Source organism: Budorcas taxicolor, chromosome 5 (assembly GCF_023091745.1).
Source record: "Budorcas taxicolor isolate Tak-1 chromosome 5, Takin1.1, whole genome shotgun sequence".
NCBI classification, from domain to species: domain Eukaryota; kingdom Metazoa; phylum Chordata; class Mammalia; order Artiodactyla; family Bovidae; genus Budorcas; species Budorcas taxicolor.
The window spans coordinates 118,328,473-118,350,573 of record NC_068914.1 but is presented as its reverse complement, the minus strand read 5'-3'; the positions used below and the strand labels follow the sequence as shown (position 1 = coordinate 118,350,573).

General features: G+C 46.7%; 1 protein-coding gene across 2 annotated transcripts; it reads right to left on the bottom strand.

The window, feature by feature from the left end:
* Positions 1–535: 535 nt before the first annotated feature.
* Positions 536–21,087, bottom strand: LOC128048977 (apolipoprotein L3-like). Of its 2 annotated transcripts, XM_052641477.1 has the most exons (5): positions 20,998–21,087; positions 6,573–6,610; positions 6,282–6,390; positions 4,831–4,957; positions 536–2,302 (listed from the first exon to the last, which is right to left on the bottom strand). In XM_052641477.1, exons 3-5 carry the CDS (start codon positions 6,310–6,312, stop codon positions 1,495–1,497), a joined length of 966 nt encoding a protein of 321 aa, XP_052497437.1. In that variant the 5' UTR covers positions 6,313–6,390; positions 6,573–6,610; positions 20,998–21,087; the 3' UTR covers positions 536–1,494. The 2 variants fall into 2 exon arrangements, with proteins under 2 accessions (XP_052497437.1, XP_052497438.1); XM_052641478.1 differs by lacking the exon at positions 6,573–6,610 and having other exon boundaries at positions 20,998–21,070.
* Positions 21,088–22,101: the final 1,014 nt, after the last annotated feature.

Genomic DNA, 22,101 nt, shown 5'->3' with positions numbered 1-22,101 from the left:
TGCCCCTAAGTGGGGAAACTGGCAGGTCGGTCTGTTTTCTGGACTGTGCCATTTCCTTAGAGGAAGAGAAATCCTTCATCCCTCCAGTAGTCTAAAAAATGTACTTTCCTTCCATAAATGCTCCCTGTGAGCTTGAGATGAGTCATAAACATCAATTACCTCTTGTCCAAAGAAGCGAGCTCAGAGGCCTGAGTTCCTAGGGGCCACAGAGAGCTGAGTCTGGCGGGGCCGATGGGGACCCTCTGTGACTGGCATCAAGTGTCAACTCACTTCTGGAACAGCCCCACCTCGGGGGGAAAGCTGCCTCAACTCCTTCACAGAGACTCTGGGAGCCACTCTGCTGTGTCCCCATCTCTGTGTCTTCCATGAGTGGGGGGAGATTTTGGCATCATGCAGCCCTCCCTGACGGGGATAAGATGGAAGCAGTGACAGACTTCATTTTCTCGGGCTCCAAAATCACTGTGGATGGTGACCGCAGCCATGAAATTAAAAGACATTTTCTTCCTTGAAGAAAAGTTGTGACCAACCTAGACAGCATATTAAAAATCAGAGACATCACTTTGCTGACAAAGTCCCCTGTAGTCAAAGCTATGATTTTTCTAGTAATCATGTTTGGATGTGAGAGTTGGACCATAAAGAAGGCTGAGCGCTGAAGTATCGATGCTTCTGAACTGTGGTGTTGGAGAAGACTCTCGAGAGTCCCTTGGACAGCAAGGAGACCCAACCACTCCATCCTAAAGGAAATCAGTTGGGAAGAGTCATTGGAAGGACTGATGCTGTAGCTGAAACTTCAATAATTTGACCACTGGATGCGAAGAGGTGACTCATTTGAAAAGACCCTGATGCTGGAAATGATTGGAAATGGAAGGAGAAGGGGACGACAGAGGATGAGCTGGTTGGATGTCATCACCGACTCAATGGACATGAGTTTGGGTAAACTCTTGGAGTTGGTGATGGACAGGGAGGCCTGGCGTGCTGCAGTCCATGGGGTCTCAAAAAGTCGGACATGACTGAACGACTAACAGAACTGAAGAACTGATAAAAAATTTCAAAATGATAAATATGTAGATAGATACACATGTAATGGAATCACTTTGCTACACACCTGAAGGTAATACAATATTGTAAATCAACTATACTTTAATAAAACATGGAAACAAACAAGTTACTCCCTACTGAGTTCAAAGGTGAGTTGATGCTGGAGAAGTAGGGCTAGAGACCATCACCAGGGGAAACCCTTCCTGCTGGAATATCAGACCCTGGGGAGGGCGATAGAGGAGCCCCTGCTACTTGTGCTGGATCTCTACAATCCTAACTCTCTGGCTTTCTCCCATTTTCAAAGCTCCCCTACTCCTGGCCTCTCATTGCTAGTCTCCCTGTCTCTCCCTTATCCTTCCCTCAGTGTCTTCTTCAGTCCAAAATACGTGGTTTCTCCCCTTGACCCTGCACACGTCCCTGGTCCCTGCATTGCTCTAGGGGTGGCCCAGCTGGGCCCTATTGCAGAATCTCATAGATCCAGGTGAGCTCCTCCAACATCTTCTCCAGCTCCCGGGCTTTCTGCCTCATGTTCTCAGCTGATGCTGTCTTTGCCCCCTCCTGCAAGTCCTGTGCGTCTTTCACCAGGGAGTACACGTCCAGCCCTATGAATAAACCAGACAGGACTCCACCCCTGATGCGGGCTGCTCTAGTCGCTGCCAGAGGTGTGTCTCTGAAATGTCTACTCACCTGCTGGGCACTTTGGACAGAGACTCGCCCGGTGGTTATGTAGCGCTGAGCAGTCGCTACTAATCGGGGGTTGCATCTGGCCACCCTGATGGCATGAATATGCCTCCCAAAGTGTTTAACTTCGTAGAGATCGCATACATAGGAAATTATTTCGGCTATGTCTAGGAGACTGGCCTGGGATTCTGCTGATGACGTGTTTACTTTTTCCACCACCATGGCAGACAAACCTGTTACAGAAGCTGCTGCTCCCAGCCCTATTCCCGCGGCTGAGAGTCCCAGACTGAGGCCTGCTGTAAAAGGTGCCAGAACCAGGCCAAGGATGGTCAGGGCACCAGACGCAACACCGGTAGAGGAGGCCACCACATTGGAGATGGTGCAGTCCCTGTGCACCTTGTCAACACTGTCTGCGAGCTCACGGAGCTTTTTTATGCTCTCCTTCAGCTCCTGTTTTACCTGAGGAAACTCCTTCAAAAACCTCTCCTTTTCCTGCTGGTATTTTTGGAGCCTGTCTTGGTCCTCCCCCGCCAAGTCTGTTTGCACCTTGATCAGACATTCACGGAGTCCATCTGCCTCTTCCCTGTAACAACGAGCATTAAAGCCTTAGAAAGACAGTTTGCTTGTCTATGAAACAGGCTCAACAAGCTCTATCCTGCATAAACCACAGAGATTTTATTGTAAATCACAAGAATTTTAGTAATGTAAAAATTTTTCCAACCATAAACCCTCATTTGGATATTGTTAGTGCTTCATGTACTTATTCAATCATGGAATAAATAAGCAAAGGTTATCTTCAGATACCTATAACTTAAGAGAGATATTTGATAAAGACACCTCACAGCAGACCAATACCATCACTTCCAAAATGTGTGTATAATGGGAACTTCACAGATAAACAAAGAGAATTGGGGTTAGAGCAGAAAACCCTTCATTCAAGGACCTTAGGGTATAGTGAGGAGTCCACTTGATCTTTGCTCTTGGCTGCTAGGATGTGGTCCCTCAGCCCCAAGAATATTCTGGCTGATAAGAATGTCCTCATCTGCCTGGGACTTTGTCCACTGGACAGTCTGACAAGTTGACACGTGGTGGGCCTCTGGGTCACGTGGTATCAGTCTGACCTCTGGAGGAGCTGGGCGCCAGGGCATTAGTCTGAGCTCTGGGAGGGGCTGGAGATGACAGGCCAGGGTAATGTGCTGTTAAATAGGGTGAGCGTCCCTGGCGGGCAGTGCTCCATGTGTCCTGCCCCACTGAATCCAGGACAGTAATGCACCATGGGGACAATGGAAGCTGCGTGTGTGAAACCTGCCCAGACTCTGCCCTGTAGCTGATGGGAAATTGCTAATAAACATTAACTGGGAATCTGAAGCTTTAAGTGAGGCTGTGCATCCTTCTATGGAGTTCTAGAATCTGAGGTTGGTTGTGGGATCCCCCAAATTTGCCCTTGATGGGAAATGTAAGGACAGTTCTGGGACTGTGCCCTCAACTTTTCAGATTGGCTAACTGTGCGCCTAGAATTTTATTTATTTATTTTTTAATTAAAACTCAGCTAGAACCCTTAATGATCATTTTGCCTGGCATCTGCTCTCACCCAAGCCTGATACCCTTGGCCTTCTCAGCAGAAGGACACTGGGTCTGTCACTGCCCATATTGACTGGGAAGCAGGAAATGTGCTATGAGCCTCTTTTCCTTGGACTCTCCAGCCCACCTCCCTGACTCCTGACCCATCACCCAGCACCCTGACTTCTCAGGGATCACCAGTCTAACTCACACTTTATCTGTGACAACTTCAACTGCCTGCCCTTCAACTGCCTGCCCTCCAAGGCTGTGTGCAACTTTATGGAACCTCTAAAGATTCAAGAGACTTGAGGAAACGCCCATCTGAACGGCTGAGCCTGAAGAGACCGGCACTTGCACAGTGGGTGGAGGAAGTGTTCTCCTCTTGGGTGGGGATGCACGAGGCTCCTCAGAATCCCTCAAATGACAGCCAATCGCAGCCACTCACTGTGACCCTGGAGGTTCCCTGAGCCACATGGCCTTCCCACTGTCAGGGCGGCTCCATGTAGATTATAAGAGGGTCCCAGATGGAGTGAGAATCCAGGTCCCAGGCAGGGTGTGGAGGACACGGCCACCCAGGGCCCTCTCGCCCAGTTTGAGGGGATCCCGTCAGGAAGGGAAGAAATGTCCCCCTCTCCCACTCCCAGGACCTCTGCTAGGGTCACAGCCCCTTCAGTTCCTTGTCCTTGGGGCTTCCTCTCCTCACTCTAGTCCTGGCCCTGCTGCCCAAGCCTGCCTATTAGTCCTCCAACCTGAACCCTCTGCTCCACCCTGACCCCTGGGTCTGACCCTGGTCCAGACCTCCCTGGGCCTTTGGACGAGATGATTGCACTTGGTTCCCCTCCTCTGACTCTGCAGTTCACTCTGAGGCCATCACTACAATCCATCAGCCTGAATTGCTATTCCCACTGGACACATAACACATAACAAATCTGAGACTCAAAGTCTTAAACCCACAGGCCCAGAGTTGGGCAGGGCTAGATCCAGGATCCCACCAGGTCCAACCAGTTCCCCTCCAGCCTCTCTGCCTTACTGGCCAGCAGGAACCTGCAGTGTTGGTATAATTCCTAAGATGGGGAGTGAAGGAGTTTTAGAATCCCAGGAACACAAAATGGTGTTTGGGTCAGGATTTTCCGACTTGACCCAAAGGAAGTCCTTCTTGGTTCTCATCTCCAGGAAGAAGGTCCCTGATTCTTCCTAACAAGCTTATTTTAAACTTAACATTGATTGAGCACCTACTCTGTGTCAGCAATCATGAGAAGTACTTGCATGCATGATCTCTGAGTCCTCACAATAAAACTGAACAGATGATGAAGCAGAGAGTAGTTCCATAACTTGTCAAAGGTCATATGACCTGCCCTTCCTTGCAGATTTCGTCTCTTCTCAACCCAACGTCATTCAATGCCAACGAATAACACGGAGGAAACATTCCACATAGGATCTTGAGGAGGAACATCCTCGACCCCACCCATAGGATCTTCCTGGAGGAAACTAGCCTAGGAGAATTTTCCCGGGGGCATGTTGGTGATATTCCTAGTGTACCTGCATGGTTACCTGGACAAAACGGCCTCGGTCACAAGATTCTCCCAGGGTTTGTCTTCAGTGAGCAGGAATTGCAGTTGTTCCCATCTCACATTCTGCTGGAAATACTCAATGACTTCCTCAAAAAAGCTTTGGCTCTCTAGACAGAAAAATAAAAGTTGAAGATTTGAATAAACTATGTGTGATGTAAATGGTATCGAGTATAAGTGGTTAAAGTTCACCTTTCTGAGCAGCATTCATCTGGCACACTGTTGATGGATTTATCTGGGGTCTCAGGTGGACTGTATGCACCAGCCCCAATTCATAAGTTAACGCCCAGACCCACCCACTCTGCAATTACTGTATTAGAAGACAGGGGGCGTCAAGGCAGTAATTAGGTGAAATGAGGCCTTCAGTGTGGGCCCTTAATTCAATAATATCAGTGTCCGTATTAAATGAAGAGACGTCAGATCTCTTCCTCTCTCTCTCTTCCCTGAAATACTAAGTGTTCTTAGGTTTTCTTTTTCTCATGCATCACTAAGGTCAAATGAACTCAGGGCTCACATGGAGGGAACCCACAGCACTAGATCTGTGTGTTGACTGCTTAGGGTGCTGTGGGTGGAGGAAATAACTGAGCACCTGGGTGTCTGCATGGGCATTTGAGAACAATAGAACCAGTACCTGCCTGAGGCCGTCACCTGGTAATCAGGTGTTTACATATGGGAGCCCTGGGCAGGTGCCCTAGCAGAGCACAGGGGAGAGGGGATTCTAGTGAAGGGGAGAGGTTTCTACTTGGAATTAACACATTCCACGTAGAGGGACAGCACGGCACTAGGCAGGACCTACTATGTGGTAGGCTCTGGCTCAGGCCATGGACACACATTATATTTGATCCTCATCACAACATAGGGAAATATTCCTCTCATTTTACAGGTTAGGTCAGGCAAGATGCTCCATTCTTGGAGGCAGGTGTGGGAGGTAGCAAAGGCCAGATTGCAGTTCAGTTTAGAGTCTACTGACCCTCCAGAGCAGCTGGGTGGGCAGCAGGGTGAGAGGTGGAGGAAACAGCCTCTGTGTTGACACCCCAGGGTCTGGGAGCAGAAGGGGGCTTGGACCAAGGGAGAGGGCAGGAGAAGCTCCAGGAGACCTCCTCTCCCTGTCCCGCCTGGCCTTGGGGACTTGCTCTGGTGTGCCTGCCTCCCTCCATGGGCTGTCCTGGCCTCACTTCTGAGTCTTTAGCGGGGGTTCAGGAGGCAGGGGGAGGAAGTTAGCATCTTGTCTGTGGTACCCTGAGCAGAGGACCAGGAAAGAGCCTGTGGAGACAGACCACCAAGTGTTAGGGGACTCCCCTTTGCCTCTCTGGGGGATGCTCATCCACGCCTTTCTTGGTTCTTGATTACTTGGCAGGTTAATTGGGCCTGGAGCCACCACCCTCAATTCTGAGTCACAAGTAGGAACCTGCCAGAGACGAGGTGGCTGACTACCTGAGCAGTCCCTGGGATCTTCTGAGCTCATGGTGGCAGCAGCAGGGTCTCAGAGGTGTCCCTTCAGCTCACCCGTCTGTGTCAGGCTGGAAGAAGGTGTCGTTTCACCCTTGGGGAAGAGAAAACAGATTGTGGGCTTGATCACGCATGAGCAGTGGCTGAGGGGGCAGCAAGGGGCGAGGTCCTAGGTGCTTTCCCCTGGGACGGCTGCCAGGGCCACCAGGGACTTAGCCCCGCGTGGTTCTTTGTCCCCTGGGCTCTGCAGAGCACTTGTTAAGGAACGTTACTCACCTCCCGCTGTCCTCCCCAGCCAGAGTTCTGCTCTCCTGCTGGGGTACAAGAGAGGATAATCAGACAGGAGACAGCCATCTGCGAAGTTACAGGAGCAATTAAACCAGAGACAGAAGAACAGGTAGGAAGGCATACTCTGGAAATTACATGAGGCTGGGAACGCTTGTGTTACTAACTGGTTATAGGTGATACTGATCCACTGTCTATGAGGTGCAGGCTCCTAAAACCCACCTAAACTTAGGTCAGTCCAAGTTTTCACATGTCTGCTGGAGCCCAGCCTTGAACCCAAGTCTTTCAGATCCAAATCCCAGGTTTGTGATGACTATACTCTACTTGCTTTAATGTACAAAAATATCTATTTGTGCATGTATGTTAATTGGAAAATGACTCTTTTTATTGCAAAATGTTGTCGTGCACTCTGTGCTCGAGTCTCTGCTTTGATAAAGTCCCCAGTGCTATAGCACCCACAGCCCATAGCTTCCTCGCTTCTGCAATAGCCTTTATCCCACAAACCTTTTTTCTGGAGTCCCACCAGCCCCACTCCAATCCCCTCAGCCCTGCCCTGGTCAGCTGAGGACCCGAATGGTGTCATCTTTGCTGTCCACTCCTGATTATTGGACTTCAGGCTGTTTTTAATTCTTTATGTAAATAGTAGTGCAAAGAACACTCTTCTTGCATAAAACTTTGCCTCTGTTTAAGATTCTTTCATTAAGCTGTTTCTAGAAGTAGATTGACTAGACCCAAGGATATCAACATCTAACAACATTTTTTCATACTTAAGCTAATTTTTTATGCAAAGAACCTGTACACATTTACATTCACACATATCATATGTGATGGTGTCCATCCTTTCTCTTGTCTCTGTTACTTTTTAAATAGCAGATCTTTATATAGAGAGAACTTCTTTTGGTTCCAGTTATGACTATCTTGTGTTGGGAGATGAGAAAAGAAAGCGTGTTAATTACACTAAGGCAGTACTTTAAGAAGGCAAAAGAACACTTATTTAAGTACTCTTCCTGAGACTTGACTGAAATGATAGTAAAGGCCCTTATAGTTACAGTAACAGCCACTCGTGAGAGTGGTTTGTATTTCTGATTTTGCTCTACACTGGTAGTTACTCTAAGACTTTATAAATTATAATCCATATTGTTCTGATAACCAGGAGGTGTGAACCACTGTATCCCCACTTACAGCTAAGGAAGCTGAGGCATAGGTGTTCTGTGATTTGCCCAAGGTCAGAAACGTTGTTCGTGGAGAACTGGATCCCACCCACTCTCTGGGCTCAAGATCCCATGCCCGGCTTCTTGTCACTTTGCTGCTAACAACAATAGTAATTAAAAAGCAGGGATGGCGGCGACAGGAAGCCAGAGTCTTCACACTCCCTCCCTTGGCTGAAAATTATGACTGCTTTTTTTTTTTTTTTTTTTTTTACTTTATTTTACTTTACAATACTGTATAGGTTTTGCCATACATTGACATGAATCCAGCACGGGTGTATATGCGTTCCCAAACATGAACCCCCCTCCCACCTCCCCATAACATCTCTCTGGGTCATCACCATATGCCAGCCCCAAGCATACTGTATCCTGCGTCAGACATAGACTGGCGATTCGATTCTTACATGATAGTATACATGTTACAATGCCATTCTCCCAAATCATCCCACCCTCTCCCTCTCCCTCAGAGTCCAAAAGTCCATTATACACATCTGTGTCTTTTTTGCTGTATGACTGCTTTTTATTTACCAGTTGCACCTTTATCCTTGCTCTGGTCTCCCCTACAGTAGATAGAGTTACTGAGACAATCATGGGTAAAACTGCCGCTGCCATTCTCTACAGCACCCAGTCTAGAGTGCCCCAACTTCCTTAGAGTTTCCCCCAAACCCCCTAACCTGAGATCTGATCCTAGAATCTATCACTTTTCCTCTGCAATGCCCATGGTTCCCCTCAAGAATAGTAACCATCAGCTTGATAACTAGGGAGTATGCCTGGTGATGGAGGCTGTGGGCACTGACTGTGTGCATGGGTGAGAATTTACACAGACAGGCCCATCTCCAGGCACCTGGGAGAGAAAAGCTGGCTGGTCCCTGCCTCCTTCTCTGCCTCGAAGCTGTAGGACCCCAGGAGCCAGGGCAGCCAACTGAAATTGGGAAACACAAGGACCAAGAGCCAAGGCAGAGAGAGGAGGAGGGTGTGGGCAGAAAGGGCTGATCCTGGATAATGCCAAACACTTGAAAAACATTTGGACCCTCCACCTCATCCTTCTGTCCTTCCCTGCCATTCTTGTCCTGGTCCTGACCCTTGTCTGGGGCCTCAGCTGGGTGTGGATGCTGGACAGTGCTTCCGCTGCTGGATTAGTATCCAAGACATCCTTCTCTGTTAGCCTCTGGCTGGTCACTACCCGAAAAGCCTATCAGTGGGAGAGAGGAGAACCCTGAAAAGACTCCCCGCCCAGCTATATGGCCAGATGCAGAGGCCTCCCCTCCATGTGGACAGAGATTCTCACCAAATGTCTCCCTCCATGTGGCTGCAAGTTATCTACCTTGGGCAGGGAAAGGAGGGGTTAGGGCAGGATCAAGTGCAGAGTCCTTAGCCCATCACCAGGCCCTCCTGATGCTCCTACTCCTGTCTTCCACACCCTCCTGACTCCACGGGGCCTGGACTAGGGGTCTGGAGGACTCCCAGCTGCCTGGACTCTGATTCCCCCCCAGCCTCCAGGCCTTTGCTCAGGCTGCCCCTCCCCTGCAAGGCCTTTCCCCACCTGCCTCACCAGGTGAAATGTTACCTGTAATGAGTTCCCACTCCAAAGCCTCCTCTGCCTGCCCTCTCCCCCAGTTCCTCTCTGGTCTCCCCTAGAATCTTGCACTTTCCTGGTTGCGGGTCTGTTTGTGTGGAGTTTCTGCAGCTCCCAGTACCGGGCGGGGGCCCTGTCTCTTCTCTGCTGCTCCCCCTGCTCCAGGGCCTCCAGGGCTCCCTCCACCCTCCCGGGCACAGCCTGGCTAGAATACGAGGTGTGGGACCCGTTACTGGGACATGAAGCAACCAGCTTCGTGAAAACCCAGCAGTACACTGCTTTTACCTGCAGTTGGGTGATTCCATTTCTTTTCCTTTTCTGTTTCGATAAAAGCTCTTTCTGACAGAGAGTGCCATCAGGTTTCTGAGCGTTTCCATTTATGGGCGTCCCTTGCTTTCCAAAAGGTCACTCTCTGCCAGTAAACTGTGAAGTGAGGCCTATATCTTCTTCACACTATGCCATCGTGGTTTAGGAAAGCTTTTGTAGGAATACTGTACTTTCAGGTGGCAGGACACATCTGTATTTCCTCATGTTTCCTTACTCTAGCCATGATATTTTTACAGCAGGAGAAAGAGGAAGAGAGAATTGTGGAAAGACATGGGCTCCTGCTAAAATCTGAATAATGCCTTACTGCACTGGAGGGTCCTTTAAAGGCAGGAAAAAACAGTGTATTCCTTTTTGATTGCAGTAGGTACCTGTTAAGCAAATCCTGCTTTAAGGAGATAAAGCAGCAGACAGGCAGGAAGGAAGGCAGGGAGTCTGGGAGAGCAGGAGAGGAGGAGGAGAGAAAAGGAAAGAGGGAGAAGGCAGAAGGCGGATAAAAGGAGGAAGAAGAAGAAACAAAAGCTCTAATCCATTAGCGAACCCTAAAGGGATCTAAAGGTAAACCAGAATGAACAAAAATCTACACACATACTGGAAGCAATGAAAACACACTGGAAAAATCCTGCTAACTTGAGGAAAACTGTCTCAACAAGACACAAATCCCAGAAACCAATGACCTCTTAAAAATTAGAAATTGCTAAGGACTCTGTAAACCAAATCAAAATGCAAGAGATCTGGAGACAATGTCTGCAATACTTAGAGAAGATAAAGGTGAAGGTCCCCAACACACAGAGAAGCTACAAATCCATATCAGCCGACTGAATCCAGACTGTGAGGTCCTTTGCCAACAGTGCTCCTTCTGCTCCATGGCCTTCTTCCCAGCCCCTCCGCCCCCTCCATCCACCCTCACTCTCCAGCCTGCCTGCCTTACTCACCTTCGCACTGCCAGCACTTGGCACGGTCCCAGAAGATACCAGCTGCTCACTGCATACTGGTCATACTCGGGCTGCTGAGGGGCACACTCATGCAGGTTCTAGGCACTTCCTCCCTCAGATCCTTCTTCCAGAAACACCTGCTCCTACCACGTGGCAAAGTTATGCTCATCTTTCAAAGCCCAATCCTGGCAACACTTCATCTGAGAAACCCCCAGGAAGTCCCCTGCTCTGCTCCCGTGGTCCCTGGGAGAGGGCCCTAAGTCCACCGCTTAGCCATTCTGAGCATGTCACCTACAACCCTTGTAGTCTCAGTTCAGTTCAGTTCAGTCACTCTGTGTCTAACTCTTTGCAGTCCCATGGATTGCAGCACGCCTGGCTTCCCTGTCCATCACCAACTCCTGGAGCTTGGTCAAACTCATGTCCATTGAGTTGGTGATGTCTAGGTCCCTGTAGTCTTTCCATGAAGGCAACAATGACACCAGTGACTTTGGTCCCAGTGGCCCAGGGTGGGTGATCAGGCCATTTGGATGGATGCAGAGTTCACAGGAAGGGCTGAGAGCACACTGCTCTTTTCTACCTCAACTTATTTCCACCTGACAATAGGTCTGTTTGGGAGGACTTTTATAGGAAGTCCAGAGTCTTAGTAACTCAGGAAAGTCTACCAGAGAGGGCCAACTCTGTTTCCTCTGCCCCTGGTGACTCTTTTCTGGGGAACCTAAGAGGAAATAGGGTTTGTTCTCTCAAGAGAGCATCAGTTAAGGTGCCCACTTCCTCTCCCACTGTCATTAGCAACTGACTCAGAAGTGCGGGCAGGACCGGGAAGGGGCAGCAGGGGGAGTCCCCAAGGCCAGGAGGGGCAGGGGAGGTGGCCTCCCAGCATGCGGAGCTTCTCCTGCCCTCTCCCTTGGTCTCAGCCTCCTCTTGCTTGCAGGCCCTGGGGCATCACCGCAGAGGCTGCTTCCTCCAGCTCTTGCCCTGCTGTGCACCCAGCTGCTCTGCGAGGGTCAGCGGACCCTGGGCTAAACCCCAGACTGGCCTTTGCCACACCCCACCTGTGTGACCTGGAGCTCCTTAAATGACCTCACCTGCAAAATGGAAGTAGTGTTTCCCTATGTGTTCATGAGGGTGAAATACCACGCGTGTCCGTGGCCTGGGCCAGTGCCTGCCGCACAGTAGGTCCTGCCAGTGTGCTGCTGTCCCCTCTACTGGAATGTGTTAGTTTCAGGTGGAAACCTCTCCCTCTCTCTGGCATCCCCCCTGCCCCATGCTGTGTTAGGGCCTTTTCCCAGTGCTCGCATATATAAGCACCTGCTTACCAGGTGTGACTGCCTCAGGCAGATACTGGTCCTGTGGGCCTCAAGCACCCCTGAGGACACCCAGGTCCTCCAGGGTTTCCCCACCCACCTCCCCCCCAGCCAATCAATACAGAGGTACTTGTGCGGGTTCCCTCCAGGCAAGTTCAAGTTTCCTTTCTCCCTTAGTGATGCAGGGAAAAGAGAAAATTTTAGAAGCCTTCCTGCTCGGGGGGTAGAGAGAGAAAGAAATCCGATGACTCTTCTAATAAGGGCACCAATCTTACTGGATTAGGACTCTGCACATATGGTCTCTTTTTACCTAATGACTGCCTTAAAGGCCTTATCTCCTAATATAGTCATTGCAGGGGGAAGGAGGCATCAGGATTTCAACTTATGAATTAGGGGCAGGGGAATGGACTACCTGTAACCCCAGGTGAATCCATGAACAGTACCCCAGCTGATTTTGCTCAGGAAGGTGAACTTGAGCCAGTTTGTGTGTGCTCTTGTTTGCTCAGTCACTCAGTCGTGTCCAAACTTTGCAACCTCATGAACTGTAGCCTGCCAGGCTCCTCTTTCCATGGGATTCTCCAGGCAAGAATACTGCAGTGGGCTGCCAGTTCCTCCTCCAGGGGATACTCCTACCCAGGGTTGGATCCCGCGTCTCATGTGTCTCCTGAATTGCAGGCAGATTCTTTACTGCAGAGCCACTTTAAACTCAATACCATTTATGTTCCACCATAATTTCTTGTAATCTTTTTCCTTTTTTTTCTGTGTAGAGAGCCAAAACTTTACTGACGTTGTCACTGAGTATTTCCCAGAGAGAGTAAACAGGGAAGAACTGCCGTTCCTGCTCACTGAAGACAATGCCTGAGAGAGTTTTGTGGCTGAGGCCAAACTGTCCAGGTAAACCACACAAGTGTGCCAGGAATTTTACCCAGATCCCTTGGGAAGATCTCCCCAGGCTAGCTTCCTCCTGGCAGACACACCTCCTCCAGGCAGGATCCTAAGGTTAGGATCGAGGTTCTTCCTTCTCAAGATCCCATCAAGAATGTTTCTTCCATGTCATTTGCTGGCAGTAAACAGCCTCAGGTTGAGAAGAGTTGAAACCCATAAGGAAGGGGCAGGTTATGTGACCTTGGACAAGTTACTGAACTACTTTTGGCCTTAGTTTCTTCATCTGTTCAATTTTATTGTGGAGAAAACTGAGATCATGCATGCAAAGTGCTTCACATGATGGCTGACACAGAGCAGGTGCTCAATTAATGCTAACTTAAAAACAACTTGTTGTGAAGAGATGGGATCAAAGTTATTTCCCCTAAAGATAAGAACCAAGCTGGACTTCCTTTGGGATATGTCAGAAAATTCTGACAACAACATCACTTTGTGTTCCAAGACCTTAGAAAACTAACACCAGAAAAGATGTCCTTTTCATTGTAGGGGACTGGAATGCAAAAGTAGGAAATCAAGAAACACCTGAGGTAACAGGCAAATTTGGCCTTGGAGTACAGAATGAAGCAGGGCAAAGGCTAATAGAGTTTTGCGAAGAGAACACACTGGTCATAGCAAACACCCTCTTCCAACAACACAAGAGAAGACTCTACACAGGACATCACCAGATGGTCAACACTGAAATCAGATTGATTATATTCTTTGCAGCCAAAGATGTAGTAGCCCTATACAGTCAGCAAAAACAAGACCAGGAGTTGACTGTGGCTCAGATCATGAACTCCTTATTGCCAAATTCAGACTTATATTGAAGAAAGTAGGGAAAACCACTATACCATCCAAGTATTACCTGAATCAAATCCCTTATGATTATACAGTGGAAGTGAGAAATAGATTTAAGGGTGCAGATCTGATAGAGTGCCTAATGAACTATGGACAGAGGTTTGTGACATTGTACAGGAGACAGGGATCAAGACCATCCCCAAGAAAAAGAAACGCAAAAAAGCAAAATGGCTGTCTGAGGAGGCCTTACAAATAGATGTGAAAAGGAGAGAAGTGAAAAGCAAAGGAGAAAAGGAAAGATATAAGCATTTGAATGCAGAGTTCCAAAGAATAGCAAGGAGAGGTAAGAAAGACTTCCTCAATACAATATTGTAAAGTAATTAGCCTCCAATTAAAATAAATAAATTTTTAAAAAAAGAGAAAGCTTTCCTCAGTGATCAGTGCAAAGAAATAGAGGAAAACAACAGAATGGGAAAAACTAGAGATATCTTCATGAAAATTAGAGATACCAAGGGAACATTTCATGCAAAGATGGGCTCAATAAAGGACAGAAATTGTATGGACCTTACAGAAGCAGAAGATATGAAGAAGAGGTGGCAAGAATACACAGAAGAACTGTACAAAAAAGATCTTCACAATCCAGATAATCACAATGGTATGATCACTCACCTAGAGCCAGGCATCCTAGAATGTGAACTCAAGTGGGCCTTAGGAAGCATCACTACAAAGAAAGCTGGTGGAGGTGATGGAATTCCAGTTGAGCTATTTCAAATCCTGAAAGATGATGCTGTCAAAGTGCTGCACTCAATACACCAGCACATTTGGAAAACTCAGCAGTGGGCACCGGACTAGAAAAGGTCAGTTTTCATTCCAATCCCAAAGAAAGGCAATGCCAAAGAATCCTCAAATTACCACACAATTGCACTCATCTCACACACAAGTAAAGTAATGCTCAAAATTCTCCAAGCCAGGCTTCAACAGTATGTGAACCGTGAACTTCCAGATGTTCAAGCAGGTTTTAAAAAAGGCAGAGGAACCAGAGATCAAATTGCCAACATCTGCTGAATCATTGAAAAAGCAAGAGAGTTCCAGAAAAACATCTATTTCTGCTCTATTGACTATGCCAAAACCTTTGACTCTGTGGATCACAATAAACTGTGGGAAAGTCTTCAAGAGATGGGAATACCAGACCACCTAACCTGCCTCTTGAGAAATCTGTATACAGGCCAGGAAGCAACAGTTAGAATGGGACATGGAACAACAGACTGGTTCCAAATAGGAAAAGGAGTACGTCAAGGCTGTATATTGTCACCCTGCTTACTTAACTTGTATGCAGAGTACACCATGAGAAACGCTGGGCTGGAGGAAGCATAAGCTAGAATCAAGATTGCCAGGAGAAATATCAATAACCTCAGAAATGCAGAAGACACCACCCTTATAGCAGAAAGTGAAGAACTAAAGCTCCTCTTGATGAAAGTGAAAGAGGAGAGTGAAAAAGTTGGCTTAAAGCTCAACATTCAGAAAAAGAAGATCGTGGCATCTGGTCCCATCACTTCATGGGAAATAGATGGGGAAACAGTGGAAACAGTGTCAGACTTTATTTTTTTGGGCTCCAAAGTCACTGCAGATGGTGATTGCAGCCATGAAATTAATGGACGCTTACTCCTTGGAAGGAAAGTTATGACCAACCTAGATAGCATATTAAAAAACAGAGACATCACTTTGTCAACAAAGTTCCATTTGTCAAGGCTATGGTTTTTCCAGTAGTCATATATGGATGTGAGAGTTGGCCTGTAAAGAAAGCTGAGCTCCGAAGAATTGATGCTTTTGAACTGTAGTGTTGAAGAAGACTCTTGAGAGTCCCTTGGACAGCAAGGAGATCCAACGAGTCCATCCTAAAGGAGATCAATCCTGGGTGTTCATTGGAAAGACTGATGTTGAAGTTGAAACTCCAATACTTTGACCACCTTATCCGAAGAGCTGACTCATTTGAAAAGACCCTGATGCTGGGGAAGATTGAGGACAGGAGGAGAAGGGGACAACAGAAGATAAGATGGTTGGATGGCATCACCGACTCAATGGACGTGAGTCTGAGTGAACTCCGGGAGTTGGTGATGGACAGGGAGGCCTGGCATGCTGCGATTCATGGGGTCGCAAAGAGTCAGACACAACCGAGTGATTGAACTGAAATGAACTGAACTGAACTGAACTGAACTGAACTGAATGGCAAATGAAATATCTCAAGCTACTGCCTGTTTATACTGGTTATACTCTGTTTATACAGCTCTGTTTAACTGGTAAAGAAAAGTAAAAGCATGCAAATCAAACATTTTTAAATACAATAGAAATTAATGCAAATGAATTTTAGGTTTTTGTGACCTGAACAATATTCAGGATTAAATTAATCTGGTACTAAAGTTAAAGTTTGTGGTTTAAGTTTGTTAATTAATAGACACATCTTTAGAGTCATCAATATTAAGTATAGTACTTCCCCATCTGCATACTTCTGTACCTGTTTCCTAAGTCTGATTAATTTTTCCCAAACATGGATAATTAAGCAAATATATACATATAAATAAAAAGTAGGCCTAGCACCAAGGAATATGATGGACTCATGGAAGGCAGCAACCACTCTGGTAACGAGGAACAAATATATTGATTATCAGTGCTTTCTATGGAAAATTTTGCAATCAACAGGGCAAAATGATGGGGAAAATGTTCACATACTTAAGTATGGGAAAAACTTTCTGGCTTATACAGAATTTAATTTAAACTTTAGGTTAAACAAAACAGCATGCTTATGACCTATTAAACATACATTGTTATATTCTTTAACCATTAAAATAAAAAAATACATTTAAAAGTTAAAATGGAGTAACTGTGGTTCACACATCGAAAATGGAGCTAATGGCCATTGTGAACATGATTTTAGATGTATTATTACTAAGAACTTGAGGTTCCTAAACTGTAACAGATTTAAAGATACCACCATCTGTTCTGAAAACAATATCTGCTAGCAGCTGCCAACTGCAACCTGACAGCGTCAAGATCTCATCTTGTAATTATAAAAACTTTCTCTTACTTTAGGAATGGTAATGGCTTTGCCAACAAAGGTCTGTCTAGTCAAGGCTATGTTTTTTTCCAGTGGTCATGTATGGATGTGAGAGTTGGACTGTGAAGAAAGCTGAGCACTGAAGAATTGATGCTTTTGAACTGTGGTGTTGGAGAAGACTCTTGAGAGTCCCTTGGACTGCAAGGAGATCCAGCCAGTCCATTCTGAAGGAGATCAGCCCTGGGATTTCTTTGGAGGGAATGATGCTGAAGCTGAAACTCCAGTACTTTGGCCACCTCATGCGAAGAGTTGACTCATTGGAAAAGACCCTGATGCTGGGAGGGATTGGAGGCAGGAGGAGAAGGAGACAACAGAGGATGAGATGGCTGGATGGCATCACTGACTTGATGGATGTGAGTTTGAGTGAACTCCGGGTGTTGGTGATGGACAAGGGAGGCCTGGCGTGCTGCGATTCATGGGGTTGCAAAGAGTCAGACACGACCAAGCAACTGAACTGAACTGAACTGAACTGAATGGCAAATGAAATATCTCAAGCTACTGTCCCCAAGAAGAAGACACTAGATTATTTAGCCAGAATAGTATAAGATGGGGAGAAGGCAATGGCACCCCATTCCAGTACTCCTGCCTGGAAAATCCCATGGACGGAGGAGCCTGGCAGGCTGCAGTCCAGGGATTCGCTGAGGGTCGGACACGACTGAACGACTTCACTTTCACTTTTCACTTTCATGCATTGGAGAAGGAAATGGCAACCCACTCTAGTGTTCTTGCCTGGAGAATCCCAGGGACAGGAGAGCCTGGTGGGCTGCCGTCTATGGGATCACACAGAGTCGGACACGACTGAAGTGACTTAGCAGCAGCAGCACCAGTATAAGATAATAAAATTGCTTTAAATTGTATTTTTATTTTTGAAAAAGAGACATGTGGAGTGGCCAATAGCTCCTGTTATATTTGATTAATACCCCCGAAAAAGTTAAAACCAAAATTTAGACTATATGCTTTTTCCAGTGGTCATGTTTATGGATGTGAGAGTTGGACTGTGAAGAAAGCTGAGCACTGAAGAATTGATGCTTTTGAACTGTGGTGTTGGAGAAGACTCTTGAGAGTCCCTTGGATTGTAAGGAGATCCAACCAGTCCATTCTAAAGGAAACCAGTCCTGGGTGTTCATTGGAAGGACTGATGCTGAGGCTGAAACTCCAATATTTTGGCCACCTCATCCAAAGAGTTGACTCATTGGAAAAGACCCTGATGCTGGGAGGGATTGGGGGCAGGAGGAGAAGGGGACAACAAAGGATGAGATAGCTGGATGGCATCACCGACTTGATGCACATGAGTTTGGGTGAACTCTGGGAATTGGTGATGGACAGGGATTCCTGGCGTGCTGTGCTTCATGGGATTGCAAAGAATTGGACATGACTGACTGACTGAAATGAACTGAACTGAACTGAAGATGTTACTTGGTTACTAGAAGGTGCATAAAGAGAAAATACTGAAAAATTACTTTCCTGGTTGACATCTAAAATAGTAGAATATATTTAGAAAATAACATATAGGGCATTTTCAGCATTATCCTTACCTCACCTCAGTCCAGTTCAGTACCTTACCTACTAATTTTCAAATATTTGTTCAGGTGCTATAACAAAGCAATCAAAGAGAAATGTGTTTTGTTTTTATGATACAAAATATTGGTGCTAAGCTTGGGTCTAGGGACTATTTCCAACACTGTGTCCATTCCCCAAATTGAGGCAGGACCACACCGCATTTCAGCAGGAAGCAGCCAAAGCGGTCCTTGCTTTATTACCTCAAAATTTGGGGAAAGGTGAGAAAAGAGTGGAAACTAAAAATGAGTTCCTCTGGCAGGTTTATAATTAACTTCTATTTCCAAAATTTTATTCCCTTTCCTGTTCCATTCCTGTTCCTCCTCACAATTGAGAAGTATTGAAAAAGGGGGCAGGGGACAGAGGGATGTGACCAAGCAGGACCCAAAGAGACCTTCCCAGGACAGAACTCTCCTCCACCCTATGTCCTCTGCCTACCTTATTTTCATAAAAGCATATTAGCATCCTAGGCCTCCCCCAAGTTCCAAAGAATAGATTAATTCAGAGAAATGAGAAAATGTAGAAACAAACAAAACAAAAGAGTTAGCAAGACAAAATAATAATTGTTTAGCCATTAAACAAATTCAAGAACTTTTATTTCTTTCTCAAAAGCTATGGATAATATTCTGAATCATGTCATTTGAGCTGTCTTGCAGATACCAAAAGCACCACCAGGTGGAAGAAGTTTACTGCATGTTAACTGCAAGGATGTAGACCCCAGACCAGTTGAAACCAGAAGATTGATGATGTTGATCCTGGTTACCTCATCACTTACTCATCATAAGAATATCCATGAGCTGATCACACACTCACAATGCTCTCCCTTACCCTGTTTCTGAAAATCTTTTTTGGGAAGATATTCAGGAATTTGGGCCCTTTAAGCACTAGCTACCAGGACTCCTGTGGAAAATTCTTAAAGAGATGGGAATACCAGACCATATTAACTCCTTCCTAGGAAATCTGTATGCAGGTCAAGAAGCAACAGTTTGAACTGGACATGGAACAATGGACTGATTCCAAATTGGGAAGGGAATACATCAAGGCTGTATATTGTCACCCTGCTTATTTAACTTATATGTAGAGTACATCATGTGAAATGCCGAGCTGGATGAAGCACAAACTGTAATTAAGATTGCCAGGAAAAATATCAATAACCTCAGATATGCAGATGACACCACCCTTATGGCAGAAAGAGAAGAAGAACTAGAGAGCCTCTTGATGAAAGTGAAAGAGGTGAGTTAAAAAGCTGGCTTAAAACTCAACATTCAAAAAACTAAGATCATGGCACCCAGTCCAATCTATTTGCCAGCAGTTCATGGCAAATAGATGGGGAAACAACGGAAACAGTGACAGAGTTTATTTTCTTGGGCTCCAAAATCACTGTAGATGGTGACTGCAGCCATGAAATTAAAAGGAGCTTGCTCCTTGGAAGAGAAGCTATGACAAACCTAGACAGCACATTAAAAAGCAGACACGTTACTCTGGTGACAATTGTCCATCTAGTCAAAACTATGGTTTTTCCAGTAGTCATGTATGGATGTGAGAGTTGGACCATAAAGAAAGCTGAGCTCCAAAGAATTGATAATTTCAAACTGTGGTGCTGGAGAAGACTCTTGAGAATCCCTTGGAAAGAGATCAAACCAGTCAATCCTAAAGGAAATCAGTCCTGAATATTCATAGGAAGGACTAATGCCGAAGCTGAAGCTCCAATACTTTGGCCACCTAATGAGAAGAACTGACTCATTTGAAAAGACCCTGATGTTGGGAAAGATTGAAGGCAAGAGGAGAAGGGGATGGCAGAGGATGAGATGATTGGATGGCATCACCGACTCCATGGACATGCGTTTGAGCAAGCTCTGGGAGTTGCTGATGGACAGGGAAGACTGGCATACTGCAGTCCATGGGGTCACAAAGGGTCGGACGCGACTGAGCTGCTGAACTGAAATGAACTGACAGGACTCCTTGCTTGATGCCCTGCAATAAATGTTGCAATTTCCTTTACCACAACCCAGTGTCAGTAGGTTGGCTTGAAGGTGCATGGCTGAGAGCACCCGAATTGGCTTGGAAACACTCCATCTGGGTTGTCTTCCCCACATAGGACCTCCCATCACTCAAAACCACATCCTGAGCGGAGGATCCAGCAAGTGTAGGAAGGCAGAGCCCTGCACCCCCCTGCTTGGTTTTGTGCTCCTCTTCAGAGACAGGGTGGGTGAATGAACCATCATTCCTTGCCTCTCAGAAGAAACCCTTTTCTCCGCATCAGCATCAGCACAGCACCCTGAGGGTAGCTTCAAGGAGGCCACAGAAAGAGAGGGTGTGACTCTCTCATCCTCCTCCACCCCCTCTACTTTCTCCAAATGCCTAAAGGGCTGAGCACCCCGAATATACACCTTCCTTCTGGGGTCAGTGCTTACGTCTCAGAAGTCCACATCTTGAGCTGAGCCCACCTGAGCAGGTGCCACCCTCCCTCTGCTCTGTTTAGGAGCCCCAAGGTGGGAGGAAGCCCTCAGACACACCTGCCTCCACATCCAGGCTCTGCCCCTGCTTAACCTGCTGCCTCAGGCCATGGCCTCACCTCTCTGAGCTTTGTTTCCTTCTGTCAATTAGTGTCAATCATCCTTTTCTCAGACATTCATCCTGAGGATGGGGAGATGGGTGGGGATCCTATGCCACCTGCTTACCCAGAAACTTCCTCTGGCTGAGTGTGAACAAGATCCAGTTGTTCGCTCCTCTGCAGATGCAGCCGCCTTCTGTGTGTCTCTGCAATAACCACACACACTCCCTGGGCCCAGATATACCCAGAGAAGAAAAGGGGGAAGTGAACACCCTCACATCTGTCACTCACATCAAACAAACATCCTGCCCACCACACCCCACCCTGGCCTAATCCCTCCAGGGATTAGGGACCAGGGACCAGCCCTCCTGCTGGTCCCCTTTGAGAAATAAGCCTAGCCCTGACATGCCAGATCCTTCCTGGCTCAGCACATCCTGTTTTGGGCTCCTTTGTCATGAAGCATTTAACAGGAGGCTTCCTGTGTGCTATTTTGGATCTGTCAGGACTCTCTGTTCCTTATTAATTCCTGAATATTCAATATTTTTCAATACGGTGATAAGTACCCTCTTCCTTCTTATGAACCATATGGTAAGAGTGATTGTTTACAACTCTCTCTTTAATACGGATCACCTATGTTTTGTAAGTCTGGAATTTTAATCTTTATCTTTGCTCAGAATAACTACCTTGTAAGACAGTATATTCAAAAGCAGAGACATTACTTTGTCGACTAAGGTCCGTCTAGTCAAGGCTATGGTTTTTCCCATGGTCATGTATGGATGTGAGAGTTGGACTGTGAAGAAGGCTGAGCACCGAAGAATTGATGCTTTTGAACTGTGGTGTTGGAGAAGACTCTTGAGAGTCCCTTGGACTGCAAGGAGATCCAACCAGTCCATTCTGAAGGAGATCAGCCCTGGGATTTCTTTGGAGGGAATGATTCTAAAGCTGAAACTCCAGTACTTTGGCCACCTCATGAGAAGAGTTGACTCATTGGAAAAGACTCTAATGCTGGGAGGGATTGGGGGCAGGAGGAGAAGGGGACAACCGAGGATGAAATGGCTGGATGGCATCACTGACTCACTGGATGTGAGTCTGAGTGAACTCTGGGAGTTGGTGATGGACTGGGAGGCCTGGCGTGCTGCGATTCATGGGGTCACAAAGAGTCGAACATGACTAAGCGACTGAACTGAACTGAACTGAACTGAAGACAGTATATATGCCGACACCATGTTGA